We start from the raw sequence: 21,067 nt of genomic DNA on the forward strand, positions 1-21,067 counted from the left end.
GATTCTTTTGCTCCAAATTATTTTGTGCTCCAAAGTTAGGAATGATCACTATCCGATTGTGTATGTACGGTCATATATATAAATATATATACTAGATATGTATCTATGTTAGTCGTGAGTTATAGTAGGGAGAGAGAAATAATGGACAGTTTTAAAAGTAGTGAGAAACGTGGTTGGTTATGTTATATTAGGATATATATATTTGTTTTTATATTAATATTAATATATATTGAATATTATTTTATTTATTTTATACATATTATTAATAATATTATTTATTTTATACGAATATAAATTAATAATTTAATGAGTAAATATATTGGTTGGTTGAGATAATATTTTTGCTACAAAATAATTAGTAGCTAAATTTTGCAAAATAAAATGATTGAAATTTTATTTTTAGCTACCAAAAAATTAGTAGCTAAATGTTTTTTCTTTGCTACCAAAATAAAATGGTAGCAAATAATACATAGATTTAGCTACTAAAAGAAAATTGGTAGTTAAAATTATAAATTAGCTACTAATAATTTTGGTAGTAGAACTAATTAGTCTTATTATTTTAGAATTAGCAACTAAATCATTTGGCTACCATAATTTAGTAGCAAAATATAACTAATTGCTACCAATAATATTTGGTAGCTAAAAAATTTGTAGCTAAAAGTCATTTATTTTTGTAGTGAAACAGAAAGAGAAAATAAGTGCTTGAATGTTATGGGTAATTTTGTCCACAATATTAAAATTGTCATATATTTATAATAATAACTTATGTTGACATATTAAAAAATTTCACTAATTTGTAGGCATAGAATATAAAATTTCCCTTTGCTAATTAATAAGCTAAACGCAAGTAGGATATATGTATGAAACACATTCTGTATATTTGTAAAAGTGGAATTTCCATTCCTTCAGAAAGCATAAAGCATACGAAAGTTGGCTGATTAGCAATTCGTTTGGTAAGATAGGTTAGAAGGATGGATGAAGATTGTGTATTAGACTAAACAATTCTTAACTCACATTTATTTGTTAGAGTAGAAAGAGGCAAGGGAGGGAGAGTGATGGATTGCAAATCCACCTATCCCCACAAAAATTAGTCCTACATACCTTACTAAGAGGGATTGTGAAATTAAGAATAGGGTAAATAGTATTAAATGGTGGGAATAAAAAAGTGTGCATAATATAGTAAATATACTAACGTAAATTTATCATTCCTTTCTTTTCTTTATTTTTTATACCAAATAATAAAAAAAATTGATTATTCCTCTAAGAGTATCTCCAATGGGAGTTGTCTTACATAGAGCTTACTGACAAATGAGTCTCTATGTAGAATTTTAGTAGCTTTTTAGCAAAATTGCCACAGTTTGGCAACGTTGCTCATTGTTTTAAAAAAAATGTAATTGGCTACTTTTAATAAAAAATTAATATATAATTTTGAAAAGCAACTTCTATGGTTGTCTGCGTTGGATATGCTCAAAGTTTTTCATACCTTATATACAATCCAATCTTGAAATTAATATAGAAAAATATTTTTCTTTTATGCTTGAATTGGAATTAAGCAGAGAAATGTTGTTTATCAAAGGTCTACATTCCCATCTCTTCAAAAGTACAGTTGGTACACCTCCAAAATATTTCGGTACGTACAGTCACACCAAGTACTACAATGCAGTACAACTCTTTTTTTTATACTAGTTCTTCAACATTGTTCCTTTTTTATTATTATTTTTTAATCTAGTAGCAAATCGAAATATCCAAAACCATTACATTGCTTGTTAAACCATTAAACCATTACATTACTTGTTAAACCATTCTTCTTCTTCTTCTTCACAAATTTTTAATTTTATTTTGAATTTTCTCAATCAAGTCGCCTTGCCTTGTCCATGGATAAGGTGCTTGTTCTTGCAATCTTCTAAAGCCATAAAAGAAGGGAGCACAAACGGATGCATGTATGTAAACGTATGTAAGAAGTCGCCTTTCATTTTCTTTTTCTTTTTCTTTTTCTTAATGCACAATTTCTATCATTCTTAAAAAACATACATATTCTTTGTGTTACAAGATTGCCTTTGGTCCGTGCTTGCTTGTGAGATTACCCTCCGGGTATGTTGGTTTTTTCCTTTTTCTTTTTTTGATATTTTTAAAAATTGGGTACCTTTTTGTATAGAAATAATGATATTTTAAAAAAAAAAAATTGGACAATTTTAATTGGGGGCCTAGGCACAGGCCTAGCCTACCTGTGCCCAGGGCCGGCCTTGAGTATTGTACCTTGAAATTCAAACTAAGTTGATTAGCTCCAAGTACATAATTTTAGCTCGTGTGTTTCTTCTATCATAAAGAATAAAGATAAAAAGATCGAGTGCATCTTCCCTCAGACAAACTTAGACTCAATGCAAACTACAAGTTACTATTCCACAAGAGTCAACCATCAAAGGTTGTCGTTATCAAGCTCGGATCTAAATCGAGCTAGAGAAAAGAAACCTGAAGTGTGCTTTGTACATCAACGCGCTTATATATGTAGATAGTCTAGTTCGCCTTTATTGAGTTCGCCTATGTTGTTATTCCAAAATAACGTGCATCACAATCCCGCAAAATTTAGGATAATTACTATAATTAGAAGATATACATCCTTGTAAATTATCTATCAAACATATGGTATTGAATGTATTTGATTGCATAAGGGGAAATTATAATCGTTTATTTTGGGAGGAAAATCCTAAAAATTACATGTCCTATAAATACAGAAGGTTGATGTACCAAAAGGTGAGATGGTAGTTTTACTTACTAAAACTCTAGAAAAATAGCTTTGTGCTTTAAACTCTAGAAAAAACCTCTAAAGTAATATAAATTCGTAGACTACTAGTTGGATTTTAAATACTGAAACACGTAAAAAATTCTTTTGTTATTTATTGTGGTTTTATTATTCAAATTTATATTAAGCCTAATTTTTTTTATTTGGAGTTGATGATGACTGTTGACGCGATTCTTCGCCAACGGGTAATTAAGAAAAGAAGAGAAATGGATTAGTGCTAATGTTGAACCGAAACAGATATATGATCTTAGAAATGAAAATGTGACTAAGGATACGTTTTTTAAGTGGTTCAAAGGTTAAAATCTTTCTACTCCACTAGTCAGTATTATTGCTATATACTGGGTATTTGATTACAGGGTATTTCTTACAAGAGATCATCCAACCTTTATTTACTCCCAGGGTCTCCATATTTATAGGAGAAGGCACCTGGGAGTTGGTAAGAAGGTCATCTCGTGACCTTCTTACCTATCATATCAACTCTGTGACATTCATGATTAATTCCTAAATCTGACACATAAGTGTGGTCAAATCAATAGGTAAGGAGATAATGGGCCGCACGGCCCAACCCAGTCGTGGGTGTCTGAAGATGCACGTTCCTGCTGCGTGTCCGAGAAGTCAGGGGCATATCAGACACATGATGTCTGATATATGCACGTTTACCTTGCGTGTGTTGACTTTACAAAGAGTCATAGCCTCCAAATCCAGCTCGTTCCGCGAGCTGGATACCTGACTCGACCTTCGGCCTTCAGAGTCCGGACTCAAGTCTTAGGCAATCTTGGCGAACCCTTGGGTTACCTCGAGCTAAGGAGGTATGATCTTATGACGGAAGCTCCGGTTTTGGGGATATTCACGAGGTAATCATGATTAGGCCGCAGCTCAGCCCGTATGAAAATCAGGGCATACAATGACAAAACACATCTAAACAAATAAGTTATAGACATTAGTTGCGAAGTTTGATATTATTTTATTAGATAAATGCATATATTGGTCGTGTTAAGGTAGACCGGGTTCATGAATAGGGCTCCCTTACCCAAAGACCTCTGTTGACGCGGTTCTTCGGCAACAGATAATTAAGAGAAGAAGAGAAAGAGATTAGTACTAAAAGTAGAACCGTCACAGATAGGAAATCTTTGGGGAAAGAACTAGGTGACTCGGGACACGTTTTTAAGTGGTTCGAAGGTTAAAATCCTTCTACTCCACTAGTCAATATTATTGATACTCTCTGGGTAATTGGTTTACAAAGTATATAGTTCTTCAAAGACTATTTTTTCCAACCTCTATCAACTCCCAGGGTCTCCATATTTATAGGAGAAGGCACCTGGAAGTTGGTAGGGAGGTCATCCCGTGACCTTACCATTTGTCATATCAAGTCTGTGATATTCATGATTAATTCCTAAACCTGACACACAAGTGTGGTCTAATCAGTATGGAAGGAGATAATGGGCCGCACGGCCCAACTCGTCCGTGGGTGTCTGAATACGCACGTTCTTGCTGCGTGTCCGAGAAGTCAGGGGGATATCGGACACGTGATGGCAGGAATATGCACGTTTATCTTGCGTTTTGACTTCCCATAGGGTCAGAGCTTCCTGAGAAGCTCGCTACCGGAGCAATCCATAACCCGAGCTTATCCGTCCGTGGTCGCCGGATGTTATTCCCAGCTCCTGGTGCAACAAGTGCGAGCTGGAAACAGGACCCCCTCGAGCTAGAAAGGGCCCGTCCTGGAAATAGAGCCTCTGGCCTGTGGGACCCTCGGACTAAATCATGTTTAGTCCGAGGCTCGTCCTGCTAAACAGCCTGTGGGAAAACCAGGGCGTACACCTGCCCCCCAAGCTCCTGCTCGTGGTCCATGGCGTCAGATATGGGAGACCACAGTAGGGGCTTTTAGACTTCTCCCACAACCCTTCGTATTCCATGCTTTTCGCAGGCGTCTGATACGTGGAACGCCGTGGGTGGCGACGGTACACTCTACGAGAACCGCATTAAATGGCCTAGCCTACTGTCCAGCCGTCGTTTCACATTTCGAGTGGAGGGTCTCCCAAGGGCCTTTTACACGTGATCCTTCCCTTGTATAAAAGGGGGGTGGTCATCCCACGCACGGGCCACCTTACCATTCAAAACCTCTCAAATTTCCTTCTTTTCTCTTTGACCTTCCGAAGAACAAAACCCTCATTTCCATTGCTCTCATCTTCTCCGTTCACGAAGCTTAAGCGTACGAGTTCCTTCAAAGCCTTGGAGACCACTGTGCCAACGAAGCTCCTACCAGCGCAGCAACCTCGCTCACCATCTAACCATATACTGTAAGTCTTCTGTCCCTGTTTAATTTTGAAAGCATGCCACTGTAGCTTAGGTAAAAAAATTTACTGTAGCCACATGCAGAGGTTTTCTGGGTCGCGCGGATATGGAGGGTGACAACCCTTCTTAGATTAGGGCACACTTGCCATGGGACATCGTCTTAGAATATGGGTTCCATGGTTCTTTCTTAGGAACAATTTCTGGGTAGGATCCTTAGGAATTTTGGGTGCAAAAATCGGGTAGCTTAGGGAATACGCCTTAAAAGCGGTTTTGCCACGCCTTGCCTGTTGAAACTTTCCCCCCAAGGCAATTTTTTACTCTGAGCCCTCTGACACACGAATTCCGAGTAATCTGGGATCTGTTGAGGGCATAGGCGCGTGTTCCTTGGAACGCGTGGCACCACTCTCCACGGGCTGGGCTTACCCCAGCTCGTGTACTTAATACTTGCTTCACTCTCCTGCTTGGGTCGCCTTTTCTAAAGTGTTTTCTTTTGTTCGATAGGCGACCAGATGGCTCCAAAGAGAAATCTGCCACAGAAGAATGTGGGAAGTTCGTCCTCCCAGCAGGATAAAGGAAAGCCGGTGGTGACCAGCTCGCCAATTCCTCACTTTGGGCCGGCGGTGGAGAAGCAAGCCGAGGTGGCCCCTGACGCGTTTTTCGAGGCGGAGAGAATCGTCTCGAAGATAACCAACCAGGCAAAGATCACCAAAATCTTCCTCAACCACAACATTCCCCTGGGGGTGGCCTCCGTGATCGCCCGACCTGCTGCGGATGGGGAGCGGAGCTGCACGGCGCTCGACGAGTCGTTCGCGGCCTGGAGTGGTGAACACTTCAAGGCAGGGGCCTTCCTCCCCCTGGATCAGTATTTTGCTGATTTTCTGAACTATGTGGGGTTGGCCCCATTTCAGCTCCCCCCCAACTCATACCGTCTGCTGGCGGGATTGAGGTATTTGTTCCAAAAGCATGAGTGGGAGGTCCCCACTCCTGCTGATATTCTATATTTCTTTTGCCTCAAAGCCAGCCCGGACCAGCGGGGGCAAGGCGACGGGTTCTATTACTTAACCCGCTTCCCTAACACAGCAGCAGTGATCGAGCTGCCGAGCCATCCAAACGACTTCAAAGACCAGTTTTTCATGTCAACTGGGTTCCGAAACTGCGATCATCACTATTTCAACCGTCCTCGTAAGTGATCCTTGATTTAGCTCGCCTTTTAAAGGTTATCTTATTTTAGCTCTTCCCTTATTCCACTTCTGACTTCAACCAACCTTGCAGCCATCTACGCGAGGACCGAAAAGTTTGTGACCCTCGGGGGTCAATACGATACACTGGCGAGCTTGCCCCCCAGTGAGAAAGACTACCGCGCGCTCGTAACGGACGAGATGATGGTATTCTGCAAGCTGATTTTCCCAAATCAGACTTTGAATTTGAAAAGTCCCCGGGGGCCTCCCCCAGCTCGCGACAACAGACCGATCGTCGCGGAGGAGGTCGCAGACGACGAAGGCGAGGAAGAAGGTGAGGAAGTTCCTCTGGTGATGAACAGGAAGAGGACCTTGGAGGTCGCCCAGGGGATGAGCGAGGAGAGGGCCCAATCCGGAGCAGCCGCGGGTCCTTCCGGTCAAGGTAACTCTTACTTATTTAAGAACGTAGATAGGGCCACTGCAGACCCCCGGCTGGTTAGGTTCAACCCTAGGCAGCTCGTCCATCGTCACTCAAGGAATCCGGACCTGGACACGCTCTTGCTCCATTGCGTTGACCAGCTCGTGCTGGACAACCAAGAGAGTCGGCCTAAGGGTACCGTAGTAGTAGATAATACCCTAGCCTTTAGGTCGGTCCTCTTTGAGGAGTACGGGACCAACTTACGCACGTGGCCTGCGCTCCAGGGGGGCATCTATGCTCCGGGGATTAGGCAGTACGTAGAAGAGTCCAGCCCCGAGTCAGAACCGGACCTAGAACCTTCGCCAGTTCGCGAGATAATCGTCCTAGGCTCTTCCAGCTCGGGGGGTAGGGCTCCCTTAGTATTTGCTTTCTTATTGCCTTTGAACCTTTTGTCTTTATTTCTGCATGATTGCTACCTTCTAATGACCATGTTTTTTGTTCTTAGCAGAAGAGATGTCTCAGCCCGGGAATAGTCTGCGGGGCGTTGTCTTTGGTGGGAATCCCCCAGCAGGGCCGAGGTTAAAGAGGCTCCGCGAGTCCAAGAGCTCGGCTGGGGCCTCCACCAAATCTCCGGCTAAGGAGAAGGAGAAAGCCCCGCCATCCCAGGTCGCGGGGGCGAACCTCCCTGTTGCCAGGACAGGGCTCATGCACCCGCCACCCCAACGATCTCCACTAGCCGCCCAGGACGGGGTAATAGAGGTCGGGAATCTGGCGGCGGCAGCCCCAGATGTGCGTATCTCGGTCGACCCCCGGGCCTTGGAGAAGATTCCCGAAGCATTCCGGGGTACGGTGTATGAGTCGGCTAGCTACGCCGTCAACCATTTCTACAATATCAGGGAGAAGGAGCTCCGGGCCATCGAAACAACGAGCCCGGTCCGAGTTGTAGAGTCTGCGATGGACATGACCTTAACGGTAAAGTGCCCCCTTCTTTTAAGGATTTAACACTCACACGCCGCCTTTCTCCTTCCAGTTTGTTAATTTATCATTCTTTTCTTGCAGGGCATTGCTGCCGCGTACAGAGGCATTGTTAGGACCAAGGCCCAGCTCGAGGGTTTGGAAGCTGATCGCCAGACCGCCCTCCAGGAGTCTCAGGAGGCAAGAGACGCGCTGGCGGCCTCTAAAGCCGAGCTAGAGAAGATCCGCTCCGAAAACCAAGAGCTTAAAAACTCCCTGGCCGCATCGCGGACAGATCTTGAGGTGGCGAAGGCCGAAGCCCAGGCCTCCCAGGCCGCCCTGAAAGCCGAGCGGGTCGTCTCGGAGCAGTCCTTACAAGACCTTTTCTATCACTGCTGGTCCCACAATCCGGACGCGGACTTTTCTTTCATGCCGCCGGACCTCTGGGCATTCTTGTTGCCGCAGCTCCAAGCCCGCCTAAATAAGGAGGTTCCTCCATCAGAGACTGGAGAGGCCTCTGTCGCGGCGGAGCAGGATGAGACCGCGACCTCCAAAGGGCCAACTGATGGGGCTTAGGACACTTCTCGTTTAAGTATTTTGAACTCTTTCTATTGTAATTCTCTTTTTTTCGTGAGGCGTTTCCGCCTCGAGACAATTTGCTCAGCCAGTTTGACATATATATTTTTATGCATTTGGTTACAATTCATCTCTTTATTTTTATGAACTTAGTTCGAGTTAACTTTATCCGTATCCCGGGCTCTTTAAAGAAGATCCGCGTTCAAAAAATTTTAGTTCACTTCTAAGTTTTCTGACCTGGTTAAGACCAGGAACTTATTTTGAAAAACTTAGTTCGCGTCAACTTTTATCCGTATCCCGGGCTCTTTAAAGAAGAACCACGGTCAACAAATTTTAGTTAACTTCTAAGTTTTGTGACCTGGTTAAGACCAGGAACTTATTTTGAAAAACTTAGTTCGCGTCAACTTTTATCCGTATCTCGGGCTCTTTAAAGAAGAACCACGGTCAACAAATTTTAGTTAACTTCTAAGTTTTGTGACCTGGTTAAGACCAGGAACTTATTTTGAAAAACTTAGTTCGCGTCAACTTTTATCCGTATCCCGGGCTCTTTAAAGAAGAACCACGGTCAACAAATTTTAGTTAAGCTTCTAAGTTTTGCGACCTGGTTAAGACCAGGAACTTATTTTGAAAAACTTAGTTCGCGTCAACTTTTATCCGTATCCCGGGCTCTTTAAAGAAGAACCACGGTCAACAAATTTTAGTTAAGCTTCTAAGTTTTGTGACCTGGTTAAGACCAGGATAGGACTTAGTTTGTGATAACTCTTATCCGTAGATAAAAATTAACACCTAAGTCGTTAAGGAGACCTGGTTATATCCAGGTACCATATGCCCCCCAAGTAACTGGGAAAGGGTCTTTCGTTGTTACTTTAAAATTACACTTGCAAATAACGAGAAACATTTGATTTTTATTTATACATGGAAGGTGGCCTTCTAGGTCTTACAAATGGCTCATTGGTAATATTTCTTTAGGTGGATAGCATTCCAAGTCCGCGGGACCGCCCCTCCACCAAGTCGAGCTAACTTATAAGTTCCCTCTTTGATGACTTCGATGACCTGGTATGGTCCTTCCCAGCTTGGTCCCAAAACCCCATCTTTGGGATCTTTCCCGGCCAGGAAAACTCTCCTCAAGACCAAATCACCGACGCTAAAGGCACGTCTTTTGACCTTAGTGTTGAAGTAGCGAGTGATTTTCTGTTGATAATGGGCGAGCTGGAGTTGTGAATCCTCTCGCCTTTCATCCACCAAGTCTAAGGAGTGGCATAGGAGCTCGTGGTTCCCGTCTTGGTCGTAGGACCAGACCCTGTGTGACAGGACCTTCACTTCCACGGGGAGGATTGCTTCACTTCCAAAGGTTAGGGAGAAAGGAGTGTGACCCGTGGGAGTCCGATGTGAGGTCCTATAGGCCCACAGAACTTGGGGGAGCTGTTCTGGCCAGATCCCCTTTGCCTCATCTAGCCTCTTCTTGAGGCTTGCCTTCAGAGTTTTATTGACAGCCTCGACCTGGCCGTTCGCCTGGGGATAGGCCACGGACGAGAAGCTTTTCACAATTCCGTGCCTTTCGCAAAATTCGGTGAACAGATCGCTGTCAAATTGAGTGCCATTGTCGGAGACGATCTTTTTGGGTAGGCCAAATGGACATATGATGCTTTTAACCACGAAGTCTAGCACCTTTTTCGATGTTATTTTCGCCAACGGCTCTGCTTCGACCCACTTGGTGAAGTAGTCAATGGCTACCACGGCGTAACGGACCCCGCCCTTTCCGGTGGGCAGGGCGCCTATTAGATCTATCCCCCAAATGGCGAAGGGTCAGGGAGACAAAATCATTTTTAGCTCGGTCGGAGGAGCTCGCGCAACCGCGGCGAACCGCTGACACTTGTCGCACTTTTTTACATATGAGATCGAGTCTTTGGACAGAGTCGGCCAGTAATAACCCTGCCGAAGGATCTTCAAGGCCAGGCTTTGCCCCCCAGCGTGATCTCCGCAGAACCCGTCATGAACTTCTTGCAGGAAGGCCTTCGCTTCACTTGGAAGAACGCACCGGAGGAGAGGTAAGGAATGCCCACGTCGGTACAACACCCCCTCGACTAGCGTATACCTCGGAGCTTGATAAAGGACTCGTCATGCGTCGTTGCGCCCTTCGGGTAACTTGCCCTCGACGAGGTACTCAACAATGGGAGTCATCCAGGTCGGCCTGATGTCAATCATTTCAATATCTGCTCGATCTCCGTCTATGCTGGGTTTCTCCAAGAACTCAACTGGCACCAACCCCAGGGTTTCTGTCTCTCCCGAGGTGGCGAGCTTGGCGAGAGCATCTGCGTTGGCATTCTGCTCCCGAGGTATCTGTTCGATCGACCCTTGCCCAAACGCAGACAGTTCAGATTTTACCTTAGCCAAATAGGAGGCCATCTTGGGACCCCGCGCCTGATACTCGCCTAGAACCTGATTCACCACGAGCTGGGAGTCGCTGAAGCATTGGACAGAGCTTGCCTTTAGCTCACTAGCTATCCTAAGTCCAGCTAACAAGGCTTCGTACTCTGCCTCGTTGTTAGACGCCTTGAATCCAAACCTTAGCGCCGAGTGGAATCTATGCCCCTCTGGGGATATCAGAATGATTCCGGCCCCGGAGCCGTTCTCGTTAGATGAGCCATCAACGAAGATCTTCCACGATGAACTTGAGGAGGCGACCTGAGGTGAGTCTTCTGATGGGATCTCATGGAATCCCGCGCATTCTGCCACGAAGTCGGCCAAGGCTTTGACTTTTTATGGTAGTTCGGGGAGTATAGAAAATCTCGAACTGACTGAGTTCGACCGCCCACTTCAGCAAGCGTCCCGAGGCTTCAGGCTTTTGCAAAACCTGCCTTAAAGGCTGATCGGTCATGACGTGTACAGAGTGGGACTGGAAGTATGGTCTGAGTTTTCGCGAGGCCGTGATTAGGCAGAACGCCATTTTTTCCATCAATGGGTACCTTGACTCAGCCCCGAGGAGTCTCTTGCTGATGTAATAAACCGGTTTCTGAGCCTGGTCCTCTTCTCGCACCAGAACAGCACTAGTTGCGTCCTCAGTGACGGCCATGTAGAGGAAAAGAGGTTCTCCTACCTTGGGCTTTGACAGCACAGGCGGCTCAGCCAGGTGCAATTTTAGGTCGAGGAATGCGCTTTCACACTCTACTGTCCATTCGAACTTCTTGTTTCCCCGGAGCAGGTTGTAGAAGGGCAAACACTTGTCGGTCGATTTGGAAATGAACCGGTTCAGTGCTGCCACTCTTCCTGTGAGGCCTTGGACATCTTTCCGCGACCTGGGGGAAGGAAGCTCAAGCAGTGACCTGATCTTGTCGGGGTTTGCCTCGATTCCTCAGGTATTGACTATGAAACCCAAGAATTTCCTCGATGCGACACCGAAAGTGCACTTCTGAGGATTGAGCCTCATGCCATATTCTCGCAGTATGCTAAAGCATTCTTCCAGATCGGTGACGTGGTTGCTGGCAATCTTTGACTTGACAAGCATATCATCGACGTACACTTCCATGTTTTTCCCGATCTGGTCCGCGAACATTCTATTTACCAGCCTTTGGTAGGTAGCCCCGGCATTCTTAAGACCGAACGGCATGACCTTATAGCAATAGACATTAGTCGGGGTCATGAAGCTGGTATGATCCTGGTCTGTTGGATTCATCGCGATCTGATTGTAGCCCGAGTACGCGTCCATGAAGGACATGAGCTCGTGCCCCGCCGTGGCATCCACCAGTTGATCGATCCTCGGTAATGGAAAGCAATCCTTGGGGCAGGCTTTATTCAGGTCGGAAAAGTCGATATAGGTCCGCCACTTCCCATTGGGCTTTGGAACTAACACGGGATTGGCAACCCAAATGGGAAATCTGGCTTCGCGGATAAAGCCACATTTTTTGAGCCGGGCTACTTCTTCTTCAAGGGCTTCGGCTCGGGTTGTCCCTAAACGCCTCTGCTTTTGAGACTTGGCATGGACGCTTTTGTCTAGGTGGAGCGTGTGCATGATTACGCTCGGACTGATCCCTATCATGTCCTCGTGCGACCATGCGAATACGTCCAGGTTTTTCCGCAGAAACGCAGTCAGTTCTGCCTTTCTTCTATCGCAGAGGTTCTTTCCGAGCTTAACCGTCCATGACGGGTTTTGTTCATCGATGCCTACCTCCTCGAGCTCTTCAATAGCTTGGAGCTCGGACCTGTCCTCGCCTACTCGGGGGTCAATGTCCTCACTTAGGGCGAGCTTTTCGTCTTCGGAAACCCGAGGTTTTTCAATCTCAGGAGCCGCCTTGGGTCCCTGAGATTCCTCTTCATCCTGAATGGCCATCGTCACCTGCCCGGGTTTAGATTTTCCCTTCATGGAAATGCTGTAGCATTCCCTGGCAGCGAGTTGATCGCCCTTGATAGTGCAGATCCCTGTCGGAGTAGGAAATTTCATGGCGAGGTGCCGGACGGAAGTGATACTCTCGAAAGCAATGAGCGTAGGTCGGCCCAAAATGGCGTTGTAAGCAGCGGAGCAGTCAATGACTACGAATTCGAGTAGTTTGGACACGGTTCGGGACTCGTCTCCAAGGGTGATCACTAGCTCAATCGTCCCTATCGCTGCTGATCCTTCCCCTGAAAAACCATATAGCATCATCGAGGTTGCCTTCAGCTCGGAGACGGTCAGACCCATTTTTTCTAAGGTGGACCGGAATAGGAGGTTCACCGAGCTCCCATTGTCCACTAACACTCTCCTTACTCTCCGGTTGGCGAGCTAGACTGCTACGACCAAGGGATCGTTATGAGGGAATTGGACATGGCTCGCGTCTTCCTCCGTGAAAGTGATCGGTTGTTTCTCTAATCTTTGTTGTTTTGATTGACGCTGTTCCGGGACGAACTCCGCTCCATTGTGGGCCTTCAACTCATTCACATACCTCTTCTGGGCGCCTTTGCTCGTGCCAGCCATGTGTGGTCCTCCAGAGATGGTGGAAATCTCTCCCTCGACCACGGGGGGAAGGACGTCCTGATCTACCCGAGGTCCAGGTTGACTGGCTGGGATCTCCGGAGCGGGTCGACTTGTCGGGACCCTGTTCCGCGAGTATTGCGCCAACGGACCTGCTCGGATGAGAGTCTCGATTTCATCTTTGAGGTGCCTGCAGTCGTCGGTATTGTGCCCGACGTCGTTATGAAAACGGCAGAATTTGGAAGCGTCTCTCTTTCCCTTAGGGTGTTTTATTGGCTCCGGCCTTTTCCTTCCCCCGGCACCCTGCTGCGCCGGGAAGGCCCGGCCGATGGCGGGTCTCTCCTACTATTTTCGTAGGTCGGGATGTCTCGGACGGGCTGAGGAGACGGGTATCTGATGGGAGAAGGAGGATGCCTGACCGGAGAGGCGATCCTAGTGCCGTCCGGACGGACTAAATTTGGTGGGGGCCTCTCGGCCCTGCCAGCTTGCTGGTTTCGCACTGGGCGAGCTGGACGAGGAACTGGACGTTCTTCGGGGATGGGCTGACGTCTCCGGATCCCCTCGGCCCTCCTTTGGGAACTTCCTCGATCTCTTCTGGGCGTCCTCGAGGAAGGCTGAGAGCTAGGGGTTGACGTCCTAACCGAACGGCTGTACTGCTGCTGTTCGGTCTGAGGCATTTCCCTGAAGTTCGCCTCTTGATGGTGTGGTGAAGGGGTGGAGTTGGCTGCAGGGAGTCTACCCGAATGGCTATGCCTGGATCGATTACTCCGGCGAGACTTAGGAGCCTCGCCTTGCCGCTCTCCAACGTTACCGTTGGTTGTGAGAGGGGGTAGTCGACTCAGAATATCCTGGATTTGCTGACCTGCTGCTGCTAGCTGGCTCCTCAGCTGAGCACTCTCCATCTCCACCGCAGTGTAATAACATGGATTCGGATTAGGCGGTCGGGGCGCCGAACTACCAGTGTCGTCTTGGCCGGCCGGCTGCTTTCCTGGCCTCTGCTGGACTTCAGGAACTTGCTCATCGGGGAGGGCAACATGGCGGGCCTCCTGCCCATCATGCTGTTCTGTCTCGTTGCCATGTTTGGATCGAGTGGTCACCATAGTTGTATGCTTGTGGTAGTACTAATCGGACTTGCTCTCAATGAAAGCACCAAACTGTTGACGCGGTTCTTCGGCAACAGATAATTAAGAGAAGAAGAGAAAGAGATTAGTACTAAAAGTAGAACCGTCACAGATAGGAAATCTTTGGGGAAAGAACTAGGTGACTCGGGACACGTTTTTAAGTGGTTCGAAGGTTAAAATCCTTCTACTCCACTAGTCAATATTATTGATACTCTCTGGGTAATTGGTTTACAAAGTATATAGTTCTTCAAAGACTATTTTTGCCAACCTCTATCAACTCCCAGGGTCTCCATATTTATAGGAGAAGGCACCTGGAAGTTGGTAGGGAGGTCATCCCGTGACCTTACCATTTGTCATATCAAGTCTGTGATATTCATGATTAATTCCTAAACCTGACACACAAGTGTGGTCTAATCAGTATGGAAGGAGATAATGGGCCGCACGGCCCAACTCGTCCGTGGGTGTCTGAATACGCACGTTCCTGCTGCGTGTCCGAGAAGTCAGGGGGATATCAGACACGTGATGGAAGGAATATGCACGTTTATCTTGCGTGTTGACTTCCCATAGGGTCAGAGCTTCCTGAGAAGCTCGCTACCGGAGCAATCCATAACCCGAGCTTATCCGTCCGTGGTCGCCGGATGTTATTCCCAGCTCCTGGTGCAACAAGTGCGAGCTGGAAACAGGACCCCCTCGAGCTAGAAAGGGCCCGTCCTGTAAATTGAGCCTCTGGCCTGTGGGAGCCTCGGACTAAATCATGTTTAGTCCGAGGCTCGTCCTGCTAAACAGCCCGTGGGAAAACCAGGGCGTACAACCTCCTATTTATAAACTATTTTAAAATACTAGATACAAGCAATATGTAATATGCACATTTGCTTAGTTTTATTTATTGAATTTATTAATTTTTTTATTAAATTTATATTAATGTTATATAAATTTCAAATAAATATCTTATTTTAATTAAATAATTTATTTGTTTTTGTTTAAGTTTATGTTTGTTATATGTTGACGCGGTTCTTCACCAACAGGTAATTAAGAGAGAGAGAGAAGAGGATTAGTGCCAAATATAGAACCGTAACAGATATAAGATCTTAGTGAATGAAATAGGTGACTCGAGACACGTTTTTAAGTGGTTCGAAGGTTAAAATCCTTCTACTCCACTAGTCAATATTATTGATATATTCTGGGTATTTTGTTACAAAGTATATCTCTCCAGAGACTATTTTTTTTCCAACCCTTATCAACTCCCAGGGTCTCCATCTTTATAGGAGAAGGCACCTGGAAGTTGGTAAGGAGGTCATCCCGTGACCTTCTTATTTGTCATATCAACTCTGTGACATTCATGATTAATTCCTAAACCTGACACATAAGTATGGTCAAATCGATAGATAAGGAGATAATGGGCCGCACGGCCCAACCCAGCCGTGGGTGTCTGAACATGCACGTTCCTGCAGCGTGTCCGAGAAGTCAGGGAGATATCGGACACGTGATGTCAGATATATGCACGTTTATCTTGCGTGTGTTGACTTTACAAGGGGTCATGGCCTCCATATCCAGCTCGTACCACGAGCTGTGCACCTGACCCGACCTTCGGCCTTTCGATTCCTTGCTCCAGTCTTGGGAGTCTTGGCGAGTCCTTGAGGATTCATCGAGCTAAGGGGGTACGACCTCAAGACAGGATCTCTAACCTGGGGGATGTTTATGGACTAACCATGCTAATCAGCCCGTGGGAAAATCAGGGCGTACATCTGCCCCCCAAGCTCCTGCTCGTGGTATATGACGTCATATATAAGACCATAGTATGGGCTTTTAGACTTCCTCACAACTCTTCGCATTCCACTCTTTAAGCAGGTGCCTGACACGTGGCACATCGTGGGTGGTGACGGTACGTCTCACGAGAACTGCATTTAATGGCCTAGCCTATGCCCAGCCGTCGTTTCTTATTTCGAGTGGAAGGTCTCGGATCCTTCATCAGGGCCATCCAAGAGCCTTCTACACGTGATCCTCCACGCATATAAAAGGGGGTGGCCACCCTACGCACGGGCCACCCTTTCACTCGAAATTCTTCAAACCTCTTTTCTTCTTTCCTTTCCATATTCCAGAAGAGCGAAACCGTTGACTCGGTTGCTGCCATTTTCATCGTTCAAGAAGCTCAGGCGCACGGATTTCTCCTAAGCTTTGGAAGCTACTACAACGACGAAGCTCCTGTCAACGCAACACTCCCGTTTACTTCCCAATCATACACAGTAAGTTTCCTGACCCTGCGTACTTCGAAAACATGCTACTGTAGCTTAGGTAAAAAATTTCACTGTAGCCGCATGCAAGGGTTTTTTCTGGGTTTTGTGGATATGGAGGGTGACAACCTTTTTTAGGTTAGGGTATATTTATTGTAGGAAATCGCTTTAGAATATGGGTTTCATGATACTTTTTATGGGGAAAATTTCTAGGTAGGAGTTTTGGGAATTTTGGGTGCAAAACCAGGTAGCTTAGGGAACACGCCTCATAAGCGGTTTCGCAATTTTCTGCCTATTGAAACTTTCCCCCCAAGGCGAATTCTATTCTGAACCCCCTGACACACGAATTCCGAGTAATCTGGGATCTGTTGGGAGCATACGCACGTGTTCACTGAATCGCGTGGTTCCACTCTCCACGAGCTGGGCTTACCTCAGCTCGTGCTAATAATAATTGCTTCTTCCTCCTGCTTGGGTCGCCTTTTCTAAAGTGTTTTCTTTTGTTAGCTAGGCGACCAGATGGCTCCAAAAAATAATCTCCCCCAGAAGAACGTTGGAAGCTCGGCCTCCCAGCAGGAAAAAGGAAAGGCGGTGATGCCTAGCTCCCCGATCCCCCGTTTCGGGCCAGCAGTGGAAAAGGAGGTCGAGGTGGCCCCTGACGCATTCTTTGAGGCGGAGAGAATCGTCTCAAAGATAATTGATCAGGCGAAGATTAACAAGCTCTTCCTCACTCACAACATCGCGCTGGGGAAAGCCTCCGTCATTGCCCGTCCTGCTGCGAAGGGCGAGCGGAGCTGCTCGCCGCTCGAAGAATCGTTCGCGGCCTGGAGTGGGGAACACTTTAAGGCAGGGGCCTTCCTTCCCCTGGATCAGTACTTTGCTGATTTCTTGAACTTTGTGGGGTTGGCCCCATTTCAGCTCCCCCCCCAACTCCTACCGTCTGCTGGCAGGGTTGAGGTACTTATTCCAGAAGCATGAGTGGGAGGTCCCCACTCCTGCGGATATTTTATATTTCTTTTGCCTCAAAGCCAGCCCGGACCAGCGGGGGCGAGGCGACGAGTTTTACTATTTAACCCGTTTTCCCAACACGGCGGCGGTCATCGAGCTGCCTAGCCATCCCAATGATTTCAAGGACCAGTTCTTCATGTCAACTGGGTTCCAGAACTGCGAGCACCACTACTTCAATCGTCCTCGTAAGTGCTCCCGTCCTTAGCTTGCCTTTTAAGCGTTATTTTAGCTCCTCCCATATTCCACTCTGACTCGAACTAATCTTGCAGCCATCTTCGCGAGGACCGAAAAGTCTGTGACCCTCGGGGGCCAATATGGCACGCTGGCGGGCTCGCCCCCCAGCGAGAAGGATTATCGCGCGCTCGTGACGGACGAGACGATGGTGTTCTGCAAGCTGATTTTTCCAAATCAGACCTTGAACCTGAAGAGGCCCCGGGGGCCGCCCCCAGCTCGGGACACCAGACCTGTCATCGTGGAGGAGGTGGCGGGCGATGAAGACGAGGAGGACAAGGGTGACGAAGTTCCGCTCGTGAGGAGCAGGAAGAGGACTTTGGACGTCGCCCAGGGCATGGGCGAGGAGAGGATCCAATCTGGAGCAGCCGCGGGTCCTTCTGACCAAGGTAACTCTAACTTGCTTAGGAGTCTTGATAGGTCCGCTGCAGACCCCCGGCTGGCTAGGTTCAATCCTAGGCAGATCGTCCATCGTCACAGGAGCGATCCGGACTTGAACACACTTCTGCTCCATTGTGTCGACCGGCTCGTGCTGGATCACCAAGAGAGCCGACCTAGGGGCACCGTAGTAGTAGATAATACCCTAGCTTTTAGGTCGATCCTATTCGATGAGTATGGGACCAACCTACGCACCTGGCCTTCACTCCAGAGAGGTATCTATGCTCCGGGGCTTAGGCAGTATGTAGAAGAATCTAGCCCCGAGTCAGAACCGGACCCAGAACTTGCGCCAGTTCGGGAAATAATCGTCTTAGGCTCTTCCAGCTCGGGGGGTAGGGTTTCCCTTAGTAATCGTATACTTTTTTAGCTTTAACCTTTTGCCTTTACCTCTGTATGATTGTTAACTTGTAATAACCATGTTCTTTGTTTGACAGAAGAGATGTCTCAGCCCGAGGGGAGCTTGCGAGGCGCAGTCTTCGGGGGAAACCCTGCAGTCGGGCCAAGACTGAAGAGGCTCCGGGGGTCCAGGAACACTGCTGGGACCTCCACCAAGTCCCTGGCAAAGGAGAAGGAGAGAACCCCGCCAGCCCAGGACGCGGGAGCGATTCTCCTTGCTGCCGGGGCAGGCCAAATGCCTCCGCCCCCTCAGCGAACTCCAACTGTCACCCAGGACACAGGGACGGAGCTCGGGACTCCATCTGTGGTGGTCTCCGATGTACGCATCCCGGTCAACCCCCAGGACCTGGAGAAGATCCCAGAGGCCTTCCGGGGAACTGTGTACGAATCGGCGAACTACGCCGTTAGCCATATCTATAAGTTCACCGAGAAGGAACTCCGGGCTATTGAGACGATGAGCCCGGTTGACGTTATGGACTCTTCAATGAGCATGACCCTAATGGTAAGCTGCCCTATTCTTTTAAAGCTTTTACCATTATACTCCGTCTTATTTTTCCTCTGAGCCAGTTTATCTTCCATTCCTCGCAGGGTGTCGTCGCCCTTCACCGGAGCATCATCAGGGCCAGAATTCAGCTTGATGACATGAGGACCGAGCACCAGGCCACCCTTCAGAAGGTTAAGGCAACTAAGGATGCCCTGACGACCTCGAAGGTCAAGTTGGAGAAGACCCGCCTGAAGGTCCAGGAGCTCGAGACCTCCCTTGCCACCTCGCAGGCAGACCTAGAGGTGGCGAAGACTGAGGTCCAGGCCGCCCTGGAAGCCGAACGGGCCACATCGGAGCAGTCCCTGCAGGACCTGTTCTATCACTGCTGGGCTTTCAACCCGGAGGCTGACTTCTCCTTCATGTCACCGAACCTTTGGGCGAACTTGGTGGTGAAGTTTCAAGCTCGCCTTGATAAGGAGGCGCCGCCTTCGGAAACTGGAGAGACCTCTGGCGCGGTGGAGCAGGGTGAAACGACGACCTCCAAAGGGTCGACTGACGGGGCCTAGGGTGCTTTTTCTTTCTGCTTTTGAGTATTTTTAAGTTCCCCTCTTTTTTTTTGTATGTAACCTTTGCATGAGGTGTTTTCACCTCGAGACAATTTTCTTTACACCTTTAACTTATATTTTTTCATGCTTTTGGCTACGATATATATCTTTTTGATAAACTTAGTTCGTGTTAACTGCTATTTTTATCTCGAGCTCTTTTGAAAAGAGCAGCAATAAATAGATTTACATCAACTTCTAAGTTTTATGACCCAGTTAAAACCAGGAACTTATTTAGAAAACTTAGTTCGTGTTAACTTTTATCCATATCTCGACCAACGAAAAATGGATTTATATTAACTTCTAAGTTTTATGACCCGGTTAAAACCAGGAGCTTATTTGGAAAACTTAGTTCGTGTTAAATTTTATCCAAATCTCGACCAACGAAAAATGGATTTATATGAACTTCTAAGTTTTGTGACCCAGTTAAAACCAGGAACTTATTTAGAAAACTTAGTTCGTGTTAACTTTTATCCTTATCTCATGCTCTTTAAGAAGAACAAGGAGAAATAGATTTAAATCAACTTCTAAGTTTTATGACCCGGTTAAAACCAGGATAGGACTTAGTTAGCGTTAACCCTTATCCATATCTCGAGCTCTTTAAGAAGAGCAACGATCCGTAGACAAGGATCAACATCCAAGTCGTTAAGGAGACCTGGTTATATCCAGGTACCATATGCCCCCCAAGTAACTGGGAAAGGGTCTTTCGTGGTTACTTTAAGCTTACAATTACAAATATGCGTAAAAAGCTTATTTTTATTAATACATAGAAAGTGGCTTTCCAGGCCTTACAAGTAGATCATTGATAATATCTCTTTAAGTGGACGGCGTTCCAAGTCCGTGGGACGGTCCCTCCATCAAGTCGAGATAACTTATATGTTCCCTCCTTGATGACTTTGATGACCTGGTAGGGTCCTTCCCAGTTCGGTCCCAAAACTCCATCTTTGGGATCTTTTCCGGCCAGGAAAACTCTTCTTAGGACCAAGTCGCCAACGCTAAAGGCGTGTTTTCTGACATTGGTGTTAAAGTAGCGAGTGATCTTCTGCTGATAATGGGTGAGCTGGAGTTGCGAATCCTCTCGCCTTTCATCAACTAGGTCTAGGGAATGGCATAGGAGCTCATGGTTCCGACCTTGGTCGTAGGACTGGACTCTATGCGACAGAACCTTAACTTCCACGGGGAGGACTGCTTCACTCCCGAAGGTTAGGGAGAAAGGAGTATGACCCGTAGGAGTCCGATGCGAGGTCCGGTATGCCCATAGGACCTAGCGGAGCTGTTCCGGCCAGACTCCCTTTGCTTGGTCTAATCTTTTCTTGAGGCTCGCCTTTAGAGTCTTGTTGACAGCCTCGACCTGGCCGTTCGCCTGAGGATAGGCCACGGAAGATAGGCTTTTCAC

At 47.0% G+C, this 21,067-nt stretch overlaps 2 protein-coding genes across 2 annotated transcripts; both read left to right on the forward strand.

The window, feature by feature from the left end:
- The first annotated feature begins 1,743 nt into the window (after window positions 1-1,743).
- On the forward strand, window positions 1,744-19,861 carry LOC133789997 (uncharacterized). The gene is made up of 3 exons (XM_062227616.1): window positions 1,744-1,950; window positions 18,624-19,087; window positions 19,174-19,861. The coding sequence occupies exons 1-3, from the start codon at window positions 1,935-1,937 to the stop codon at window positions 19,633-19,635; spliced, it is 942 nt and encodes a 313-aa protein (XP_062083600.1). The 5' UTR covers window positions 1,744-1,934; the 3' UTR covers window positions 19,636-19,861.
- Window positions 1,968-8,338, forward strand: LOC133789998 (uncharacterized). The gene is made up of 3 exons (XM_062227618.1): window positions 1,968-2,091; window positions 7,197-7,660; window positions 7,748-8,338. The coding sequence occupies exons 2-3, from the start codon at window positions 7,202-7,204 to the stop codon at window positions 8,216-8,218; spliced, it is 930 nt and encodes a 309-aa protein (XP_062083602.1). The 5' UTR covers window positions 1,968-2,091; window positions 7,197-7,201; the 3' UTR covers window positions 8,219-8,338.
- Window positions 19,862-21,067: the final 1,206 nt, after the last annotated feature.

The sequence above is a fragment of the Humulus lupulus genome, chromosome 7, assembly GCF_963169125.1.
Source record: "Humulus lupulus chromosome 7, drHumLupu1.1, whole genome shotgun sequence".
Lineage (NCBI taxonomy): Eukaryota > Viridiplantae > Streptophyta > Magnoliopsida > Rosales > Cannabaceae > Humulus > Humulus lupulus.

Coding starts and splice junctions, on each gene's coding strand:
- LOC133789997 (XM_062227616.1), top strand. Junction 19,088..19,173: donor CAATGAGCATGACCCTAATG/GTAAGCTGCCCT, acceptor CATTCCTCGCAG/GGTGTCGTCGCCCTTCACCG.
- LOC133789998 (XM_062227618.1), top strand. CDS start 7,202: ATGTCTCAGCCCGGGAATAGTCTGCGGGGCGTTGTCTTTGGTGGGAAT. Junction 7,661..7,747: donor CGATGGACATGACCTTAACG/GTAAAGTGCCCC, acceptor CTTTTCTTGCAG/GGCATTGCTGCCGCGTACAG.